The following is a 23,024-nucleotide window of genomic DNA, read 5'->3' as shown; positions in this document are numbered from 1 at the left end:
ATAGTCCCAACTCTACATTTGTTAGAGGAACTTCTCTCTGAGTTTATGTCTGTTCCCTAAAGGTGGTCACTAATTATTCACATGGAAATGTATCAAATAAGACTTTTCCTAGAAATACCAGGAAGCTAAGCCATGAGCAGCCATGAGGGTGACATTCACATAAGTAGGGGTTCAAAGTCTTGGATAATACATAAAGCCCTGTTTGTGGCCAGAATCTAATGAAACTGAGCTAATGAAACTGAGCAATGCAGGAAATTAAAATTCATCCTCAAGGCATAAGTAATCACTGTAGTCTCTTTAACATGGAATTATTTTAGATGTCTGTTTCAGGGAAGAGGGAAGGATGAAAAGTTACAAGAAAGCTGTGACTCTTACCAGTATAAGCCATCATCTGAAATGTTTAGATGACTATCTCCAAGAGTCAGCAGTGTTTTCATGAGTAATTAATGTTCCAAGAGCTACACAAGTCAGGTTAAAGGCTCTCTGTGATGTTTATCTGACATTAATAATTAAGAAACCTGTCAGCAGTTATCATGTTCTTCTCTTCAGGACCATGCAGATATAGAATGGAAATTTGCTCGAACAAAGCTTTGGATGAGTTATTTTGAAGAAGGAGGTACCCTGCCTACTCCCTTCAATGTCATTCCAAGCCCCAAATCTCTTTGGTACCTGATCAAATGGATATGGACACACCTGTGCAAGAAAAAGATAAGAAGAAAACCAGAAAGCTTTGGAACAATAGGGGTAAGAACATAACATGTTAGTATTACTCTTTATTTTATTTGTTCTTTAACTAAAGAACTTGTAAGCATATATGCATAACTCACAAACACAGACAATAGTGTGGTAGAAGGCTTGGGGTCAAGGGCAGGTGTGGGCTAGAAGGGTACAATGAGGAAAAAAAGAGGACATCTGTAATACTTTCCACAATAAAAATAAAACAACAACAGAAACCTACATGACTATAATTCATTTCTAGTAAAGCATCATCAAAAATAATTTAAAAATAATTGTGTATTTAAATATATTTGTATGTCATATTGAATATTTTCCATTATTCTTAGAGTCTAACACAAGAGCATATTATGTTTGATAAAATGTTCTCAATTAAATGATTATATGAATATTATAACTAGAAAATACTGTGCCATATTCAAGCACAGTGATTTTGTAACTGGACAACCAAAGAGTCCAGGCTGTCTGTCGTTACTTCAACCAATTAAGCAGAGGCAGGGTTGAATTATATATGAGTGATTATTCCAATAACGCTCACCGTATGTGAGAGCAGCTGGTCATCCACAAAAATCTACTCTTCAACCCACCATAAGCCAGCTGCTTATATTGGGTAGAAAGACAAAGATTATGTGGGGAAGTAGGAATTACAGGCATGGAAAAGTAGGCATGGGATAATCGTTACAGGTTATAAGTCATGCAGGCATGGAGCAGGGGGAGGGCGGTCACAAGAGGGCAGGCACCTCCAGACACTCCGGGACCAGATTATAGGTAATAGGGGCTGGGGGTTGGAAAGAGCAGGTGCCTCCCAGACTAGATTGTTTCAGCCACAAGGTTGTAAATATTTCCATAATGACAGGCAGTTCTTGGGTAGGAGGATGAACTGCATTCCAATTCCAATGTTAGCTCCCATGTCCTGGGGTGTACAATTCCCAGCCAAGTTAGAATGTCCTTTCTTTAATCAGAACAAAACAATCATGGTTTACAGAGCATGATTAATATTTCTTATTTTATTTCTTATAACTAATAGCTAGTCCCCCAATATTATGTTTCTACCCCTAACATTCCCCACTAGTTTTTTTTGTTTTGTTTTTTTTTATCATCTCATATATATGAGATTAGGTTTAGATGAAAAATCTCATCCTGCTGGACTATATTTGCTTTTGCTTTGAAAGCAGTTCCCAGGGATAGAATACAGCAAATGTACGATCTTGAGGATGGTTTCCCTAATTTGATGAATGTTGTTTTCTATCAATTGAGAATTGTCAGAGAGATTAAAACAGAACATTTCTTTCAATTCCTCACAACTGTGTTTTTGCTGCAACAACGAATAATCTATTGCTGCCCAATTCTCTAGAACTGCTCCCTGATATTTCTCAGCTCTCAATTTATCCCTTGAATAGCCCTGGAAGTGGCATTTGGAGCTTTTACCATGCTCAAGCCAGCCAGGTCACTTCTACATTAAAGGAGCCTACCATTACCAAAATGTTCAAAGAAATATATTCAGCAGGGCTCCACAGATGGAGATCATTGTTGCAGTCTGGTGCCACAGCTGTGAGAAGGTCTTTTTGGTTGGGACACTGTGATGTTTCTGAGACATAAAGACAGTCAGTCGTCCTAAGGAACAGGTGCTGTTAGCACGGATATATGAATAGATAGTTACCCCACATATCAGAAAACAACCAGCTGGCAGCTTAGTATGTCCATTATTATAAGGGATTGTGTAATTATCAGAACAATTCATATTGTAGTTATTAGATACTGAAGCACTCCCAGTGAAATGTCTCACATTCGCCTCAGGTAACTACTGCGGTAACCTTTAGAGAAAACATCCCGGCATCCTTTTCCCAAACAATGGGTCCCAACAAACAAAGATCCCAGTATATGACTTTCCTCCCAAAATAAGTAGAATGAGTATAATTCAATATATTAACAATAGGTATCCCAACTCCAACTAGGCAAAATGTCAAGTTCTATTCTACATAGGTTCCTCAATTTCCAGCTTCAGAGCAGTTGGAGTGGTGAGATACATGTCTCAGGGTCCCATCCATTTCTCCCCCAGTTGGCCTATCGTCTTTGCTCTGCTCATGTCTGTCTGACTACCACATCCCCCTTCAAGGATCCTGCTCTGAATTCTTTCAGAGAAAAGGGGCACAGGGTTTCTTCTGTAGCTGTTTCAAGCTGAAGAGGGATGAAGTTTTCTTTCAGAGCCAAGAGACCCTTGCTCTCTGTCAGCGGTACAATGAAGCCTGGGCATGGAAGGAGGTGGCAATGGTGTCTAGAGGTGGTATTCCTTGAGTACAAGTAGGGCTTGTAATCTGGTAGAGACAAAGTTTGTTATAAATTTTTGTATTATTGGGGTAAAAGCTAGAGATAAATTCAGGATCCAGTTTAATTCATAGGTAAAAAATAAAGCTTTGAGTCTAATATTCACAATTGTGTCTTATAGAATCTACTGAAACACAATTACTCCCCCCCCCAAAAAAAAATCACCCTCATCTTTATTAAGGAGCCAAATTAAGACCAATTGATTTATTGTATTAAATCTAGTTTCAATTTGGCCTGATCACTTACATGAACACAATAAGAATAGCAATTGATCATATAGGTTTTTTAAAAAAAATATTTGCTGGAGTTTCATGACTGAGCTTTAATTATCCCCCCAGGGCAAAGACAGTGAGCCACTTAGGTGCCATCAGGTTTTCCTGCAGTACCTGTTGACTTGGGTGAATTTCCTCACATTCTTGAGGTTCCCAATATGACTTGAGGTTTCTTCATTGCCATCTCTCAGGAAAGCAACTTTTGTTCCTTACCTGGAAAGACTGCCATGAACCACTGACCAAGCAAGGTATCAGGCTATTTCTCCAAGGCTCACTTATTGGCTTCAAAGTTAGTCTTCATTCCTTAAAGCTTTCTGGTGACATCCAGAGTCCAGGCATTTCTCTTTCAGACATGACATTACAGTCAGTCTTGGTTCATAAAACACAATTAGAAACAGGTCTTATAGAATTCATGCAACGAAGCATCTTGCCATAACTCACTTAGTAAGAATTGCCAAGTTCTGGAGGGATAAGGTACGGAGAAAAATACATAATTTACCAAATTGCTTTGAGAAAAGAATCAAGTTTCCTTATGTCTGAAAAACAAAAAAGATTAAAAATCAGCAATATTTTCCACAAAAAATATATAATTCTTTTCTGTTCATTCAGTCCCACAATCATTTTTTTGTTTCTCCTGATTTTTTTCTGCCAATACTTCTATAAATCCAGATACTCTGTAGAGTTCTAATAATTTTCATCCAGTTAGAAGGGGATGATCTGAAAATGTCAGAGTCCTTTCCATGGATCCCTTGGAAGATGTAACATTTTTCCAAATGCATCATAACAAAACAGTGACTGTCTCTAAATGACAAGAAGAAATTTAAAATGACACAATATTTAACCCTGTTTGGCGTGGCTCAGTGGATGAGTGTCGACCTATGAACCAGGGGATTGCGGTTCAATTCCCAGTCAGGGCACATGCCCAGGTTGTGGGCTTGATCCCCAGTGTGGGAGCATATAGGAGGAAGCCAATCAATGATTCTCTCTCATCATTGATGTCTCTCTCTCTCTCTCTCTCTCTCTCTCTCTCAAATCAATAAAAATATATATCTTTAAAAAGGATAAATAAATAAATAAATTAAATGACACAATATTTCAGAATGACAATTAAGTTATAAATGAAATTATACCAGAATTATTATTTCTTTATTTGACAAAGCTTCCCATGTACCTTAAGCAGAAAATTTTCCTTCATAAGGAGATAAAACAAATCCTTGAGGCATTCAAGGGCCAATTGGAATGACCTAAAGCCAATTCTAGGTCAAGAAAAGTTTCTTAAAATTTCAAACCCCTGGGAAGGTTGTCAAACTTATTTTACCAAAAGGTTATATATCATCCTTATTATTATTATTATGCAACAGTATTATTATTCAATCAAAGTGACAAAAGGTATTAAATACAACCATAGGCTAGCAAAACTTCAGTTCCCACAATTAAGAAGGTAGACTTTTTAAGCAATCATGTACCTGATTAATATAACATAATATATAACCATTGCCATAATTTATAGAACTTTTGCTTCCTGGGAAAAAACAGAAAAGACTTTTTTTTTTTTTTTTTTTTTTTTTTACCTTTTAGCAGACTAGAAAAGAGTAAACAAATTCTGTATTAGCTTACTTTAGACTCATTTATGAAATTAAATTTATTATTCAGATTATCTATAATTTCCTTTTAATATTTTTCTTCACAACCCTTCCATAACTTTCACAAACCTTTCTACAACTTTCACAAACCTTCTTAGGTATTCAGAAATAACCAGCTTTAGAACTCACTTTCTTTTTTTCTTCAAAATGTATCTTCATGCCTCATTCTTTCTATTACCAAAACTATATAATTTCTTTCCAATTGGTTAGAATTCTTAATTCTCAGAAACCTTAATTTTTAGTTGATCACTAAAAAGTAAGCAGCATTATTTAGATTGGCAAGTATATTTTCACTTTTGAGAGACATATTTCTATTATAAAACATTCACTAACAGTTTCAAGTGTATTTTCTAGCTTTTCTGTAATAAAAGGTCAAAAGTAGGCAAACTCAGATTAATATTTCAGTATCCTGTTATTTCAAAATACATAGATATTTAATAATTTCTACTACTTAAACCAGCAGAACCAAAGTTTTAAGTTACCAAAGACTTTACAAAGTGGGAGTGGCCCCCTTCCTTGAGGGCACTTCTGCAGTTCAGGCCCTTCTAGGAGAAAAACTTGGGGGGTGGGGGTGGGTAGAAGTTTTATTTCCCATAATTTTCTTTCTGAGTAGACTGTAACAACATGAAATCTTGCATATAAGAAGAGATCTTACCCTATTTCAAAATAGAAACAAAAACAACCCCTAAAGAAAATAGATGAGTATTCCCAATACTAGGGACTGGGACATTAACTTTAGAATATTATCTTACACTAACCCAGCATAGCAAATGACCTTTTATTCTGAGTAGTGCAAGCCTGAACAGCAGAAACAGAGGATTCCTAGTGTTCATAAAATAACAAAGAGTAAACTAAGTCCCCCAAAGATAAGAAAGGAAGCAAAGAACACCCTTAACCAAAGTTACATTACAGACAGACAAAACTCTCACTAGCAAAGAATTTGGAGTGGCTGATGTCTTGAGAAGGAAAGCAGGGAGGGTCCCCAACATTAAGAATTCTCAGCAGCTGCTGGGAAGTTCCTCCATGCCATGGGTTCAGCCTGCCACAAGCAGCTGGGGCCCCCAGAAAAGTGGGATGTGCCCCATCTTTAAACAAGTAAACCAGACAACGAAGAGTCACAAAATAACAATCAACAGAGATACTCTATGCATCATATTTACAGGCACACACAACCCCCAGACAAGAGCTTCACACCATGCTTCTTGTCTGTCCAGCCACAGAAACTTCAGAATGCCCTGCATTTAAAAAACAAACAAACAAACAAACAAACAAAAAACACAAACACTGAAGCAGAGCAATGTCTCTTGTCCCAGAATGGATCAGACTAAGGGCTCAAATACCAGGCAAGGACCACTAGAGGTCTCTTGCTATCAGGACCTGGTCAGGCTCACCCAGTAAATGAATGCCTTAAGCCCAGATGAGAGGCAGCAAATGCTTCTCGGGCCATACAAACAAGATTGATTCTTCTGTCATACAGAAATGCTTGATTCAACTTACATCTTAGGTGAGATGATGGAGATTGCTGAGGCTGGGGCTGGGACTCAAAACAGGAAAATTCCTGGCAGTGCTGCAAATAAAAGAGTCCAGTCCTCAGTCCCAGGAACCCCTAGTCCAGACAGCAAGCTGGATCGCCAGTATTCACCCCAGAGGAGTCGCTCGCTTACATCCCACCAGAGTCACTAGATTATGTAACCTGACAACCAAGGGTTCCGGGCTTTCTTTCACTACTTCAGCCAATTAAGCAGAGGCAGGGTTGGATCATACATGAGTGTTTATTCCAATAATGCTAGCAGTACAGGAGAGCAGCAGGTCATACACAAAAAATCTGCTCTGCACCCCACCATAAGCCAGCTGCTTTATATTGGGTAAAAGGACAAAGATTACATGGGGAAGTAGGAATTACAGGCATGGGAAAGTAGGCACAGGATAATCATTACAGGTTACAAGTCACGCAAGCTCAGGGTGGGCAGGGGTCTCAAGAGGGCAGGCACCTCTGGGCACTCTGGGACTAGATTACAGGTAATAGGGATTGGGGTTTGTAAAGAGCAGGTGCCTCCTAGACTAGATTGTTCCAGCCACGAGGATGTGAATCTTTCCATAATAATAGGCAGTTCTTGGGAAGAAGAATGGACTGCATTTCGATATTAGCTCCCATGTCCCAGGGAATACAACTCCCAGTAAGGTTAGAATGTGCTTTCTCTCATCAGAACAAAACATTCATGGTTAACAGAGCATGATTAATATTTATTATTTTATTTCTTATAACCAATAGCTAGGAGAATATTATGTTTCTTCCCTTAACAATTTCAGAATATGTTTAATTGTCCAACATTTTGTTTCTACTCTCAATCATATTAAATGCCAAGAAGTTGTGTTTGTAAAAAACATTATGACTGCTCAGAAACATGTTTCTCTTATACTGGAAAATTATACTTCCTTTGAAAAATGTTACTGGAAAGCAGAAAATACATGGACTTAGGTATGTTCTTTCATCATACCACTGACATGAGACAAATCATTCCTCACTTATTTCTCACTTCATATCTTAATTTTTAAAGTTCTCATAGTGATGTTTTGGGAATTAATACCCTGACATTCAATAGTCACTTTGAACTTCTAAGATAAATTGCTTTGGGATGTATACTAATATGCCTTTATATTATAATTACCAAGGAATAAGAATGGGTTTGCAAAATAATAATGGGTATTCAGGCATGGGGAAGTAGGCAAAAGGAATAAAAATGGGTATAATGTTTACAGATTACAGACAATGAGGTCTGGGGGTTTGCGAAGGGTTGGACATCTCAGTTTTCTACAACAAGGTTATTAATCTTTTCATCCAAGAGAATAGGCATCTCTGGGATGAGGAGGATGGGCTGCATTTCCAGGTTAGCTCCTAGGTCCAGGGGAGTACAACTCCCAGCTAAGTTATAATGTGCTTTCTTAATCAGAACAAAACAATCACAGTTAACAGAGCATGATTAATATTTCTTATCACTATAACTAGTCTCCACTATTCTCTTTCTTCCTCCTGCTCCTAACAATTCTAAAAAAAGTTAAATTAATTTACTCCAAATATTTAATTTCTCTGTTAAAAAAATAAGTTGAAATTATTTACAAAAACCACATATGGTTGCAAAATAAATGTAATGATTTAGTTTTAATAGGCAATTATTGCATGTGTTCCACATGCTAGTAATTGAGCTAGGAATTGGGGGTGGTGTTCGTGTTTCTATTATGGGAGAAACAGATATGAGAACATATTACTATAATACTAGGGGCCCAGTGCACGAATTCATGCACATTGAAAGGAATTGTGGATTGCAGTCAGCACAGGGGCCAGTCTCAACCCATCCTCCGCACCCCCGCCCAGGCCCTCCTGCCATAGCCCCCGATCCCCTGCCTACCAGCAGCCCCACTCCTGCTGCCGCTGCTCCCATGCAATGACAGCGCAGGCCCCACTTGCATCCACTGATGGTGCAGAGCTATTCAGGCAGGCACCAGCAGCAGGTGTGAGCAGCAGCTGGTGCCCTGATCGCCCCTCAGGAGCAGGGGGAGGTGGAGAAGCCCTCAGGGGCGATCAGGGTTGTTCGCACCCACTGATGGCACTGAGTGATTGGGACCAGCACTGGGCACCAGCAGCGGATGCGAACAGCAGCTCCAGCACCAGCTGCGGGTGCAAGCGCCGGGTGGGACTGCAGCATGCAGGAGCAAAGATTTTCAGTAACCACCAGAGGCTCGCCCTGACTACAGTGACCAGCGCCCGCCTTGGTCTGTCACCCCTGCTCACCTCGTCCACTATCCCGCTGCAGCCAATGCCCGCCATGTTCCGCACCTGCCCCCTGTGGTTAGCGCACATCATAGCGACCGGTTGTTCGGTTGTTCCAGTTGTTCCGCCATTCAGTCTATTTGCATATTAGCCTTTTATTATATAGGAGGATATGCTATGTAATATATTTAACATTGTAAGATAGTCACATGCAAAAGACAATTTAAACAGTGTAAGAGATAATGTTTTCTTTTAAGATAAACAGGGAAGGGTTTCAAAAAGCCAAACTCTGGCTTATTCCTTTCCACATCAAAATATACTTGTCTTTTTTCTATGTTTTTCTTAAATTTATAAGAAATTTATTTAATCCCTAAGAAGCTATTAGTGAATAATACTATATTATGTTATCTGTCATAGGAGTATATCGATTTAAAAAGTGTTTCTGGGTCCAAAAATAAAGAGTACATGCAAAATAAATTTGTCTTTACTATTTTCATTTTGGGCCATAGCAGTGGGAATTTTGGGTTTTAATATGCCACAAAACTTATAAGAAGATATGAGGATCTGTTCTAATATTTTAAGAAATTCATGTGTGCTGCCACCAGAATCATGGAGAACCACTCCAAAATTTTGACTTCCAACTCTCCCTCCCACACCCCATAGAATTACCACACTTTTGATGCATTGTTAGGAATATGTTACCATCATTTCTTAGATGCAAAAAGGAGTTTAACACTGACTTGGGCTTTCCTATTAAAACAATGATTCACTCCTTTCAGGGGGAGAAGGTAGAATTTAAAAGCTTTACTTGTTATGCATTGCTAGGCTTGAAAATTTTATTTTTATATTCCTTTCTCTAAATTTAAGTATTTTGATTCAAGTTGCTGCACATGAAACCGGACAACCAATGGGTCTGGGCTGCCTGTCACTGCTTGAGCCAATTAAGCAGAGACAGGGTTGAATCATATGACTCAACCAATTTCAATAATGCTGGCAGTATGGGAGAATAGCAGGTCATCCAGGAAAATCTGCTCTCTACCCTCCCTTTGCCATAGCCCAGTTGCTTATATGAGGTACAAGGACAAAGATTACATGGGAAAGTGGGCAAAGGTATAAGAATGAGTATGCAAAATAAAAATGGGTATTATAGGCATGGGGAAGTAGGAAAAAAGAATAAGAATGGGTATAATAGCTACAGGTTACAAGCAATGTGGACAATGTGGGCTGAGGGTTTGCCCACATCCTGGTCTCCATTATTTCCTTTCTGCAGCAAGGTTGTTCATCTTTCCATGATAATAGGCAGATCTCAGGTGGGGAGGAGGGGCCAAATTTCCAGGTGAGCTCTGAGATCCCTGGTAAAATTCTCAGCCAGGTTAGAATGTGCTTTCTTTAATCAGAACAAAACATCATGGTTAACAGAACATGATTAATATTTCTCATAATTACAGCTGGTCCCCAATATTCTATTTCTGCCCCAAACACACATAAAGATAATTAAAGATTAACTGTGATATCAAACCATTTCTTTTTCCTTATCCATGTTAATTTTACTAACCTTTGGATATTGTTATGCTTCGGGAATTTATGACAAACTAAATAAATATTGCGAGTCATGTCTCTTCTCCAGCCTCATCCCACTCTCAATCCTGCCTCTTCTCTACCAGCCTAACCAAACTCAATTAATGCTATATATTTACTCTTTATCTAGACTACATTTCCAGAATGAGGTTATATTAGTTTGGTTTGTATACTCATAGTTGAGTTTTAGACATTTATATTTTAGATGAAAATAAATAATGCATATTATTTGTAAGAAAAAAATATAAGATAAATGAAAGCCAAATTAAGAAGATTCTGATAATAATGTTTCAGAAGACCAGAGAAAAAGCAAGCCACACTTAGAGAAAGGGAGTTACATTATTTATAAATTCTGTGCAGGCCCAGAGAAAAATGTGTCTTTCAAATTCTGGGCCCCCAACATGGAGGAAACTCTCTTTATTTATACTTTTTTCAGTCCTTTGTCTCCCAAATTTGGAATGAGACTTCCGGGCCTTCTGAGAAAGAAGGCCTGCGTGCTGGGAAGGGGCCATGAGACCATATCTCAAGGCCTGGCTGGCCTGGTGTCAGCACTGACAACTCTTTCTGGGGCATAGTTTATGGCCTCTCTGGAATGGGAGTAGTCTTATTTTCCTTATTATTTAATACAGAAGCCAGAATAGCAGGGTTAAAATTTCAAACAGCAGTTTTTATATAAGATGGATGCTTCAATAAGAGGAGTTAAATGAGAATCAAAAAGTAATTGCTTTTGTTCTGAATTCCTTTCAGTTTGGATAATCTTCCTGATAGTTATTTGTATAAACATGAAGACAAGGGGATATACACATATTCATTAATAAAAAGGTGGAAGTCACTTTGTATAACCAAGATATGGCTTAGAATATCAAATCACACTTCAAAGGGACTTTAGAAATCATTTAACTCAACCATTTCCTTTAAAAGAGAACTTATTTACCTTGCTCAGCATTTCAGGATCCCTTGGTGACAGAGCTGGGAAAAAAAAAAACTGGGTAATTGTTTCCCAGTCTAATGTGCTTTTCACTGCCTTAAATTGTTTCCCTGAAAAGTCTGATGAGCATGCAACAATACCTTCCATGTTGTGTATTTATCTTTTAAGTTTTCTCAACAGCTCTTGCAGATCCTATCACTGTTTTCAATTTCCTCTTAGATACCTGTATCTCAAAGTTCTCATTTAACAAGATGGCATGCCTTCTGCTCTCATCCTAACTTGCTTATATTTAAGCCACATTTTTGAAACAGAAAATTAAAACTAAACTCTCGGTAGAGTTTATGCATGTTTTGAGTCATTTTTCTCTAACCTTCCTATTTGTGATTCACTTACTGACTCTTGTCACCTAGCAGGTGCTCATTCTCTTCCCTGCCCTTCAGGGTTACCACCATTGGTCCTCTCTAGATTCCATCACTGGTGATTTTATCTTGCTATTTATGACCACTGGGTAACAATTAACCCTGAAGAATTAAATAACTCTTAAAAAAAACAACTTTGGACTTGTTAGGGTCACTGAAGGAGTAATGCACAAGGCCAAAAGTGGTAAAGAGTTATACATTTATTAGGTCATCTGGTAATCAGATGGGCTGAGCCCCCAAATAATGCCAGCAGCCAGGAACAGGGAGTCAGATATTTTATTTTATTTTTATTTTATTATTTCTTTTTTAAATTAAATTTTATTGGGGTGACATTAGTCATCATGAACATATAGGTTTCATGTGTGGATTACTAATTTACAAAATCTGTATATAGGACCATGTGACCACCACCCAAAGTTAAATCTTATATTAGGACCCCTTTCACACCTCACCCCCCTTACTCTGGCAACCACCACACTGCTGTTTGTGTTCATAAATTTCAGTTTTATATTCCACATATGAGTGAAATCATATAGTTCTTAGCTTTTTCAGTCTGACTTATTTCACTTTGCATAATGTTCTCAAGGTCCATCCATGTTATTGTAAATGATGCTATTTCATCCTTTCTTATGGCCGTGTAGTACTCCATTGTGTATACGTACCACATCTTCTTTATCCAGTCCTCTATCACAGGGTACTTTGGCTATTTCCAAGTCTTGGTCACTGTGAATAATGCTGCAATGAACATAGAGGGACATATATCTTTGTGTATAAATGATTTTGAGTTTTTTGGGTATATACCCAGGAGTGGGATTGTTGGGTCATATGGTAGCTCTATTTTTAATTTTTTGAGGAATCGCCAGACTGCTTTCCAAAGTGGTTGTACGAGTCTTCATTCCCACCAGCAGTGAATGAGGGTTCCCTGTTTACCACAACCTCTCCCACACTTGCTGTTGTTTGTCTTGCTGATAATAGCCACTCTAACTGGTGTAAGATGGTATCTCATTGTAGTTTTCATTTGCATTTCCCTGATTGGCAGTGAGTTTGAACATCTTTTCATATATAGGACTCTAGGCAGGCTTTTTTGGCAGGGACTTCTCTGGGCAGGTCCATATCCTGGGCATGTCCTGAGGGGAAAGATAGTGGTCTTAGCAAATGGAATGTGGTCTAAGCAAAATATCCCAGGGGAGGGGATATCGATTCAATTATTTGATCAGATCTAACAGGACTTTCTTATATGGATAACTAGGTGTTCCAGGTAAATTAACCTTTCACTTGGAATACTTTTTGGGGAAAGCATAAATGAAGCAGAAATGTTTTATTGATCAAAACCTCTACTATAGGAAGAAACTCATTGGGAAATGGCTTCTCTCTGGGAAATCATAAAAAATCCTACCTAAGGGGAACCTATTGGGAATTTTTTGCTAAATCTCATTTTAGCAGCAAAACCCTCTCAGTATTAAAGCACTGGTTCTCAAACTTTAATGTGTACTAGAATCATAGGGAATGTCCATTTTAGCAAGCACTTACAGCTTGTAGCTTTAATTAGAAACTCCTGTTTACAAAATCACTGGTGTCAGCAATTTAAACTAAAACAAAACTAGTGTTTCTACTCATGGCTCCAGAGTTTGGATCACTTAATTATAGTAAAAAGATGTTATGCAGTACTTCACCAAAGTATTTAATTAATATGAAATATATATATATATATATATATATATATATATATATATATATATAATCTAATAAAAGACAAACATGCAAATTGACTGTACATTTGCTATGCCTTAAGCCATGCCCACCAGCCGACTAGAGCGACTATATGCAAATTAACCCAACCAAGATAATGGTGGCAGCCATGGAGCTGGAGCAAGCAGGAGGCTTGGTTGCCCTGGTGATGGAGGAAGCCAAGCTTCCCCCCTGCCCTGGCCAGCTGTGGCCTAGGCTCAAGGCAACAAAGTTTCAATTATAGAAGATAAATAAATCCCTGATACCTGCTTTCAGCCAGCCTCCACTGGTGGCTTGGGTGGCTGGGGGCTGTGACCAGCCTGAAAACAGCCATTAGCCCCTCACGCAGACTGGCCAGGCACCCCAGCAGGACCCCCTACCCTGAAGGGCGTGTGGCCAGCCTGACAACGACCATCAGCCCCTCACCCAGGCTGGCCTGGCACCCAGGTGAGGATCTCCACACTGAAGGGGGTGTGGCCAGCCTGAAAACGGCCATCAGCCTCTCACCCAGGCTGGCCAGGCACCCCAACGGCACCCCCACCCTGATCCGGGACACCCTTCAGGGCAAACCAGCCAGCCCCCACCCATGCACCAGGCCTCTATCCTATATAATAAAAGGGTAATATGCAAATTGGCCCTAACAGCAGAACAACTGGGAATGACTGGTCAATATGACACACACTGACCACCAGGGGCAGATGCTCAATGCAGGAGATGCCCCCTCTGGTCAGTGTGCTCCCACAGGGTGAGCTCTGCTCAGCCACAAGCCAGGCTGATGGTTGCCAGTACAGCAGTGGTGGCAGGAGACTCTCCTGCCTCCTCAGCAGCGCTAAGGATGTCAGAATGGAGCTTAGGCCTGCTCCCCACTGGCAAGTGGACATCCCCTGAGGGCTCCCGGGCTGCCAGAGGGATGTCTGACTGCCAGCTTAGGCCCGATTCCCCGGGGAGGTGGACATCCCCCGAGGGGTCCCAGACTGTGAGAGGGCAACAGGCCGGGCTGAGGGACCCCTCTGAGTGCACAAATTTTTGTGCACTGGTTCTCTAATGTGTATAGATATAGATATAGATATAGATATAGATATAGATATAGATATAGATGATATAAATATAGATATATAATATATTATATATTTTTATATATTATCCTATCTAATAATAGACAAACATGGTAATTAACTGTACCTCCGACACACTTCCCATTGGCTAATAAGGGAGATATGCAAATTAACTGCCAACCAAGATGGCGGTTAATTTGCATATGTAGGCACCAAGCCATGGACTGAGGCTTTAGGCCTGGGTCAGGGAGGAGCCAGCCAGCGATTGTTGAGCCAGCGATGGTTGATGGCAGCGGCAGTGGGGAGCTGGGGGTGCCCTGGCCCAGGCCTAAAACCTTGGCCAGAGGCTTTAGGCTTGGGCCTGAGAGGAGCCAGCCAGCGATCATTGATGGGGGTGGTGGAGGGGAGCTGGGGGTGCCCCGGCCCTGGCTTAAAGCTTCGGACAGAGGTTTTAGGCTTGGGCTGGGGTGGAGCCAGCCAGCGATCGTTGAGCCAGCGATCATTGATGACGGTGGCGGCAGGGAGCTGGGGGTGCCCCCGCCCAGGGCTAATGACTCGCCAGAGGTGTTAGGCCTGGACAGGGGCCGAGCTGGCAATTGGTGTGAACTACAGAGGAAACACCTTTTCTGACTCTGATTGGTTAAGCTCCCTGTATGCTACTGATAATATTCTTAGTAACTGGGTAATAAGGGTCCAAATAGGTGATCTAGGGGTTTTTTTTTACCACACTGCTGGAGAAAAAAAGGAAGGTCTGCTGCTGGAGGGTTAAGAAATGTCATATCCTGCCCTAGCCAGTTTGGCTCAGTGGATAATGCCTCAGCCTGCCCAACACAGATTCTGGGTTCAATTCTGACCAAGGGCATGTACCTAGGTTGCAGGCTCCTTCCTGGCCCGGGCCCAGGTCAGGGCTCATGCAGGAGGCAACCAATCAAAGTGTTCCTCTCACTTTGATGTTTCTCTCTGTCTTTCCCTTTCTCTTCCACATTCTCTAAAAATCAATGGAAACATATCCTCAGGTGAGGAGAAAGAAGAAAGAAAGAAAGAAAGAAAGAAAGAAAGAAAGAGAGAGAGAGAGAGAGAGAGAGAGAGAGAGAGAGAAAGAAAGAAAGAAGAAAGAAAGAAAGAAAGAAAGAAAGAAAGAAAGAAAGAAAGAAAGAAAGAAAGAAAGAAAGGTCATAGCCTATGAAAGACACTTCTTGAAAATGCCTAAAGAAAGTTGTCATTTTTTCATGGTAAAGGGACTGGAGTCTGTGTTGATGAAAACATCTTGGTGGCTGCGGTGACTGGAAGTGGCTGAAACAGTGCGGTGATGGGGCTGATGCCTTCCCCTGATCAGCCTGGTCAACTCCCACAAAGGGAGGCCAGACTGTGGCTTAGGCCTGCTCCCCAAGGGGAGCAGGGAGCAGGTAGTAGGACATTCCCTAGGGCTCCCAGTATGTGATAGGGGGCAAGCTGGGCTGAGGGACCCTCCCCTCCAGTGCACAAATTTTTGTGCACTGGGCCTCTAGTATCCTGTCTAATAAAAGAGAAACATGCAAATTGACCATAACCCCGACACCCTTACCATTGGCTAATCAGAAGGATATGCAAATTAACTGCCAACCAAGATGGTGGCCTGCAACAATGCAGCTGAAGCAAACAGGAGGCTTGCTTGCTCCAGTGATGGAGGAAGCCAACATTCCCTGCCTGCCACTGCCAGCCTCTGAGCTGCACTCTAAGCAACTATGTTGCAATTATAGAAACTAAACAAGCTCCAGAGACCTGCTTTCAGCCAGCTTTGGCCTCAGAGCTTAGAGCTGCTGTGATGGCAACAGAGTTTCAATTATAGAAGCCAAACAGACCCAGAAACCTTTCAGCCCTCAGAGCTGGAGCTGGCTCTCAGCTCCAGTGACAGCTATAGAAGGTAAATAAATCCCAGAATTTAAAAAAAAGAAAAAGAAAAAAAGGAGAGGTTGGGAGCTTAAGTTGCTCTCCAGCTTGAAAATGGCTCTCAAGCCCTCACCCAGGCTGGCCAGGCACCCCAGTGGGGACCTCTTACCCTGAAGGGGGTGTGACCAGCTGCAAACAGCCATCATCCCCTCATCCAGGCTGGCCAGGCATCCAAGTGGGACCCCCATCCTGATCCGGGACACTTTCAGGGCAAACCAGTCGGCCCCCACCCATGCACCAGGCCTCTATCCTATACTACAGGCAGGGCGGGACAGTGCAAGCTGCCATATAGGCTCCATGTGCAGCCCTGGGCAGCGGGGCATAAGCCCCGCCCCCAGATGGGACCCCTGTGTGCCACCTGAGCCCCCAGCCGGGACCCCTGTGCCGCCTAAGCCCCGCACTGCTAAGCCCCGCCCCAGGCCAGGAACCTATGACTATTGGAGAGCAGGAAAGTGCCGCTGGGTCCTGGGTCGCTGTGGTGATCCAGCCATCGGTTAGTAGAAAAGTGCGGCCTGTAGGCAGCCCCCAGCTGTGTCTGATCCGGGAGCAGGAAAGCAAGCCTGGCCTGTGGGCAGCCCCCAGCTATGCCTTCTCCCCGTTCCCCATGAGGATCCGGGAGAAGGAAAGCAAGCCTGGCCTGCAGGCAGCCCCAAGCTGGGCCTGATACAGGAGCAGGAAAGCCCACCCTGTGGTCAGCCCCCAGCTGGGCCTGCTTCCCAGTCACCATGGGGTTCCAGGAGCAGGAGAGAAGCCTGGCCTGTGGGCAGCCCCCAGCTGGGCCTGCTCCCTGGTCGCCATGGCGATCCAAGAGCAGGAAATCCTGGCTTGCAAGCAGCACCCCCATCCTGGCCATAGATCAAGGGAGAGTACAACATGCAGTGGAGGCCAGGAGCCTGAGAGATCAACACAGAGGGGCTCCTGCTCCAAGCCTCCATGGTGTGGCTGGGGGCAGGCCCCCAGCAGACACACACACACACACATACACACACACGGCAACTGCTTTGAGCCTATGTGGTGCGGCTGGGGGCAGGCCCTAGCAGACACACACACACACACACACTCACACACACACACACACACACACGGGACACCTGCTCTGAGCCTCTGCTGCCAGACTGTGGCCATCAGTAGGACATCCACTGAGGGCTCCCGGACTGTGAGAGGGGCAGGCTGGGCTGAGGGAACCCCACCCCCCAGTGCACGAATTTCGTGCACCAGGTCTCTAGTATATAATAAAAGCCTAAGCGACCATTATGGCAGAACTACCAGAATGACCAGTTGCTATGATGCGCACTGACCACCAGGGGGCAGACGCTCAACACAGGAGCTTACCCCTGGTGGTCAGTGTGCTCCCACAGTGGGAGAGCCAGTCAGCCAGAAGCTGGGCTCATGGCTGGCAAGCGCAGTGGTGATGGCAGAAGTTTCTTCCGCCTCAGTGGCAATGCTAAGGAGTAGTGAGCCAGGTGGTAAAGAGCTAGGGGTCCTGAACTGCAAGAGGGTGCAGGCCCGGCTGAGGGACCCCACCCTCCCCCAAGTGCATGAATTTCGTGCACCAGGCCTCTAGTATATATATATGTTTGGTGTCCCAGATCAGGGTGGGGGTCCCCGCTGTGGTGCCTGGCCAGCCTGGGTGAGAGGCTGATAGCCGTATTCAGGCTGGCCACACCCACGGGGTGGAAACAGGTATCTGGGATTTATTTAACTTCTATAATTGAAACTTTGTAGCCTTAAGCAAAGCCCAGGTTGGGTTCCCCCTGGCAACCAAGGCTCCCAGCCCCTCCTTCAGCAGAGGCCATGGCGGCTGGAAGCAGGTATCTGGGGTTTATTTATCTTCTATAATTGAAACTTTGTAGCCTTGAGCAGAGCTTAGGGATGGCCAGGGCAGGCAGGAAGCTTGGCTTCCTCCATCGCCAAGGACAACACAAGCCTCCTGCTCGCTCAAATTCCATGGCCGCAGCCATCTTTGTGACGGACTGAGTGAGGAGTGATGGTTAATTTGCATATTACTCTTTTATTAGATAGGATACACACACACACACACACACACACACACACTCACACACACACACATGAGGCCCAGTGCATGAAGTTGTGCACAGGTGGGGTCCCTCGGCTTGGCCTGCCATCAGGGCCAATCTGGGGGGGGGCAGCACGTGGGGGGGAGGGACCACGGGAGGTTGGCTGGCCAGCCCACCCCCCCATCAGGGTCCATGGGGGGCCAGCCAGTGGTGGGGAGGGGCTGCAGAAGGTTGGCCCCAGCAGCAAGCTAACCAACTGCCGATTCCACATGGAATTGGGCTCCCTCTTCCTTCCTGTCTGGGTCCAGCAGCAAGGTCTTGGTCAGTGTACATCATAGCTACTGGCTGGTCATCCTATCATTCCTGCCGTTCCGGTTGTTCGGTCCTAAGGGTTGCTTAATTTTTCAATTACATTTTACATTCAATGTTATTCTGTATTAGTTTCAGGTATACAGCAAAGTGCTTAGAAAATCATGTACTTTACAGAATGTTGTCCCCACTGCTTCAAGTACCCACCTGCCCCAAACATATTTATCACAATATTATTGACTATATTCTCTATCATAAAATCTATACCTCTGTGAACATTCTGCAACTAACAACTTTTATTGTTTAATTCCTTCACCTTTTTCACCCAGCCCCCAATATCCCCCCTCCCCCCGGCTGACAACTATAAGTCTGTTCTATGTATGTATGAGTCTATTTTTTATTTTATTTGTTGGTTTATTTTGTTAATTAGATCCAAATATAAATAAAATTATATGGCACTTGTCTTTCTCCATATGCCTTATTTCACTAAGCATAATACCCTTTAGGTCCATTTATGCTGTTGCAAAGAGTAAGATTTCATCTTTTTTATGGTCCAATAGTATTCCATCATGTTAATGTACCACAGCGTTTTTATTCACTCATCTATTGAGGGGCACTTGGGTTGCTTCCATATCTTGGCTATTCTAAATAATGCTGCATTGAACATAAGGATGCATATTTTTTTTTGTTTTATTTGGATATATCCTCAGAAGTAGCATCCCTGGATCATAAGAAGTTCCACTTAAAAATTTTTAAAAAACCTCCACACTGTTTTTCATAGTGGCTGCATCAATCTGCATTCCCACCAATAATGCACAAGGGTTCCCTTTTCTCCATATCTTCACCAACACTTGTTTGTTGATTCGCTGATGATGATAACCATTCTGACAGGAGTGGAATTGTATCTCATTGTGGTTTTAATTTGCATTTCTCTGATGATTAGTGATTTTGAGCAACATTTTATGTCTATTGGCCATCTATATGTCCTCCTTGGAGAAGTGTCTCTTCAGGTCTTCTGCCCAGTTAGGGCATTTGTGCTTGTGTGTGCGTGTGTGCTTGCTGCTGGGGCCAACCTTCTAATATTCATAGATTTTGAATATTAACCCCTTACCACATGTATCATTGGTGAATATGCTCTTCTATTCAGTAGGTTGTCTTTTTGTTTTGTCGATGGTTTCCTTTGCTGTGCAAAATCATTTTAGTTTGATTTAGTTGATGTAGTCACATTTATTTACTTTTTCTTTTGTTTCCCTTGACCTAGAGATATATCAGAAAAAAAATATTGATAAGTGAAATGCCAAAAACTTTATTGCTGATGTATTCTTCTAGAATTTTTATGGTTTCAAGTCATACATTTAAGTCTTTAATCCATTTTGAGTTTATTCCTATTCATGGTGTGAGAAGGTGGTCAGGTTTCAGTTTTGAATGTATCTGTCCAATATTCCCAACACCGTTTATTGAATAAACTGTCTTTACCCCATTGTTTTCTTGCTTCCTTTGTCAAATATTAATTGACCATATAGGCATACGTTTATTTATGGGCTTCCTATTCTGTTCCATTTATCTATATGTTGTTTTTATGACAGTAGCTTACTATTTTGATTGCTATGACCTTGTAATATAGGTTGATATCAAGTAGTGTGATACCTCATACTTAGTTTTATTTTTTCAAGATTGCTGAGGCTATTTGGGGTCTTTGGTGGATTTATATAACTTTTTGAGTTATTTGTTCTGACTCTAAAAAATGCCATTGGTATTTTGATAGTCATTGCATTGAACCTATAGATTGCTTTGAGTAGTATGGACATTTTAATGATGTTAATTCTTCCTACCCATGAGCATGGTATATACTTCCACTTATTTGTATCTTCTTCAATTTCTTTTTCAATATCTTATAAAATCTTAAGTACAAGTCTTTTATAACCTTGGCTAAATTTATTCTTAAGTACATTCTTTTATATGCAATTATAAATAGCATTGACGTCTTAATTTCTTTTCATATTTTTATTGTTGACTCTATTACAGATGTCCCACATTTTCTTACACTTTGCTTCTCTCCACCCTGCCCCTGCCTTCCCTAGACCTTCCCCACAGTATTTTCTGTGTCTATGGGCTAAGCATATATGCATATAAGTTCTTTGGTTGATCTATTCTCATCCTCCCCACCCACCTCCTCTTTGAGATCCAGGCTGTTCCATTTATTCATGCCTCTGGTCCTATTTTGTTTGTCAGTTTATTTTGTTCTTTAGATTCCACATATGAGTGAAATCATGCGATACTTATCTTTCTCTGACTGGCTTGTTTCACTTAGCATAATGTTCTCCAGGTCCATCCATGCTGTTGCAAGTGGTAAGAGTCCCTTCTTTTTTGTAGCCATGTAGTATTCCATTGTGTAAATGTATTACAGCATTTTTATCCATCTACTGATGGGCACTTGGGCTGTCTCTAGATCTTGGTTATTGTAAATAATGCTGCTATGAACATAGATGTGTATATATTATTCCTGATTGGTGTTTCAGGATTCTTAGGATATATACCCAGAAGCTAGGTCAAAATGTGATTCCATTTTTAATTTTTTGAGGCAACTCCATACTGTGTTCCATAGTGGCTGCACCAGTCCACATTCCCACCAACAGTGCCCTAGTTTACATTTTATCTGCATCTTCACCAGCACTTGTTGTTTTTTGATTTATTTATAGTTGCCATTCTGACCAGTGTGAGGTGGTACCTCATGATAATTTTTATTTGCATCTCTCTCTCGATTAGTGACCTTGAGCATTTTTTTTCATATCTATTGGCATCTGTATGTCCTCTTTGGAGAAGTGTCTTTCAGGTCCTTTGGTCATGTCATTAATGGGATTGTTTGTCTTCCTGATGTTGGGTTGTATAAGTTCTGTATATATTTTGGAGATTAACCCCTTATCTAATAAATCATTTGCAAATATGTTTCCCCGTATGGTAGGTTCCCTTTTTGTTTTGTTGGCGGTTTATTTTGCTGTTCATTAGTTTATTTTTCTCAGAGTTTATTATGTATAATAATAAAAGCATAATATGCTAATTAGACCAGACACCCGAACGACCTTCCGGACATCATCCTGGCTGTCCTCCTGGACTAAACTACAGTGGCAGGGGAGGAGGCAGTGGTGGTTAGGGTCGATCAGGCAGGCAAGTGAGTCGTTAGGGGTGATCAGGCAGGCAGACAGGCAGGCGAGCGATTAGAAGCCAGTGATCCCAGACTGCGAGAGGGATGTTCTACTGCCAGTTTAGGCCTGATCATGCAGGGATCTCTGTGGGATTGGGCCTAAACCAGCAGTCAGACAATCCCCTGAGGGTCCCAGATTGCAAGAGGGTGCAGGCCAGGCTAAGGGAACCCCCTCCCCCACCATGCACGAATTTCATGCACCAGGCCTATAGTTGCGGTATAAAAATTCAACCAATTTCTGAATATTAATGCTATATCCTGCTACTTTACTAAATTTATTTATCAGTCCCTGTAGTTGTTTGGTGGAATATTTAGAGTTCTCTAAAGACAATATCATGTCTTCTGCAAATAATGACAGTTTTACTTCTTTCTTTCCAGTTTATCACTTCTTCTTGTCTGATTGCTGTGGCTAGGATTTCCACTATTATGTTGAATAGGAGTAGTGAAAGTGGACATCCCTGTCTTGCTCCTGATCTTAAGGGAAACATGTTTAGTTTTAGCCAATTGAGTATGATATTGGCTGTAGTTTTGTCATATGGGGCCTTTATTATATTGAGGTATGATCCTTCTATTTCCACTTAAATGAATTTTTTTAACCTTATAATGAACTCAGAAAGGGAAACCAAACAAACAATCCAATTTACCATTGCAACAAAAAAATTAGATACTTAGGAATAAACTTAACCAAGGAGATAAAAAAAAAAAAACAACAACTATATTCAGAAAACTACAGACATTGAAAAAGAGATAGAGGAAAATATACGCAAGTGGAATAATATACCATGTTCATGGATTGGTAAAGTCAACATCATTAAAATGTCCATACTACCCAAGGCAATCTATAGATTCAATGCAATCCTTATTAAAATACCAACAGCATATTTCAAAAAGCTAGAAAAAATTCTCCAAAAATTTATATGCAATCAAAAAAAGACCTGGAATAGCTGCAGCAATCTTAACAAAGTAAAACAAAGTTGGAGGAATCACAATATCAGAATTCAAGTTATACTACAAAGCCACTGTACTCAAAACAGCCTGGTACTGGCAAAAGAACAGGCAAATAGACCAATAGAACATAACAAAGAACCCAGAAATTAATCCAAGTCATTATGCT

At 41.5% G+C, this 23,024-nt stretch overlaps 1 protein-coding gene across 1 annotated transcript in view; it reads left to right on the top strand.

Annotated features, from left to right (window-relative positions):
* The window catches only part of TRPC4 (transient receptor potential cation channel subfamily C member 4), a 312,640-nt gene that overhangs the window by 259,750 nt on the left and 29,866 nt on the right, over positions 1–23,024 (top strand). Inside the window, exon 7 of the mRNA XM_081083501.1 lies at positions 550–744. Within this exon, the coding sequence (XP_080939627.1) occupies positions 550–744 (195 nt within the window). The remainder of the gene's footprint in view (positions 1–549; positions 745–23,024) is intronic.

Source organism: Myotis nattereri (assembly GCF_964212035.1).
Source record: "Myotis nattereri genome assembly, chromosome: 2".
NCBI lineage: Eukaryota > Metazoa > Chordata > Mammalia > Chiroptera > Vespertilionidae > Myotis > Myotis nattereri.
The sequence above is the reverse complement of the archived record's forward strand: the minus strand, read 5'-3'. Positions and strand labels throughout refer to the sequence as shown.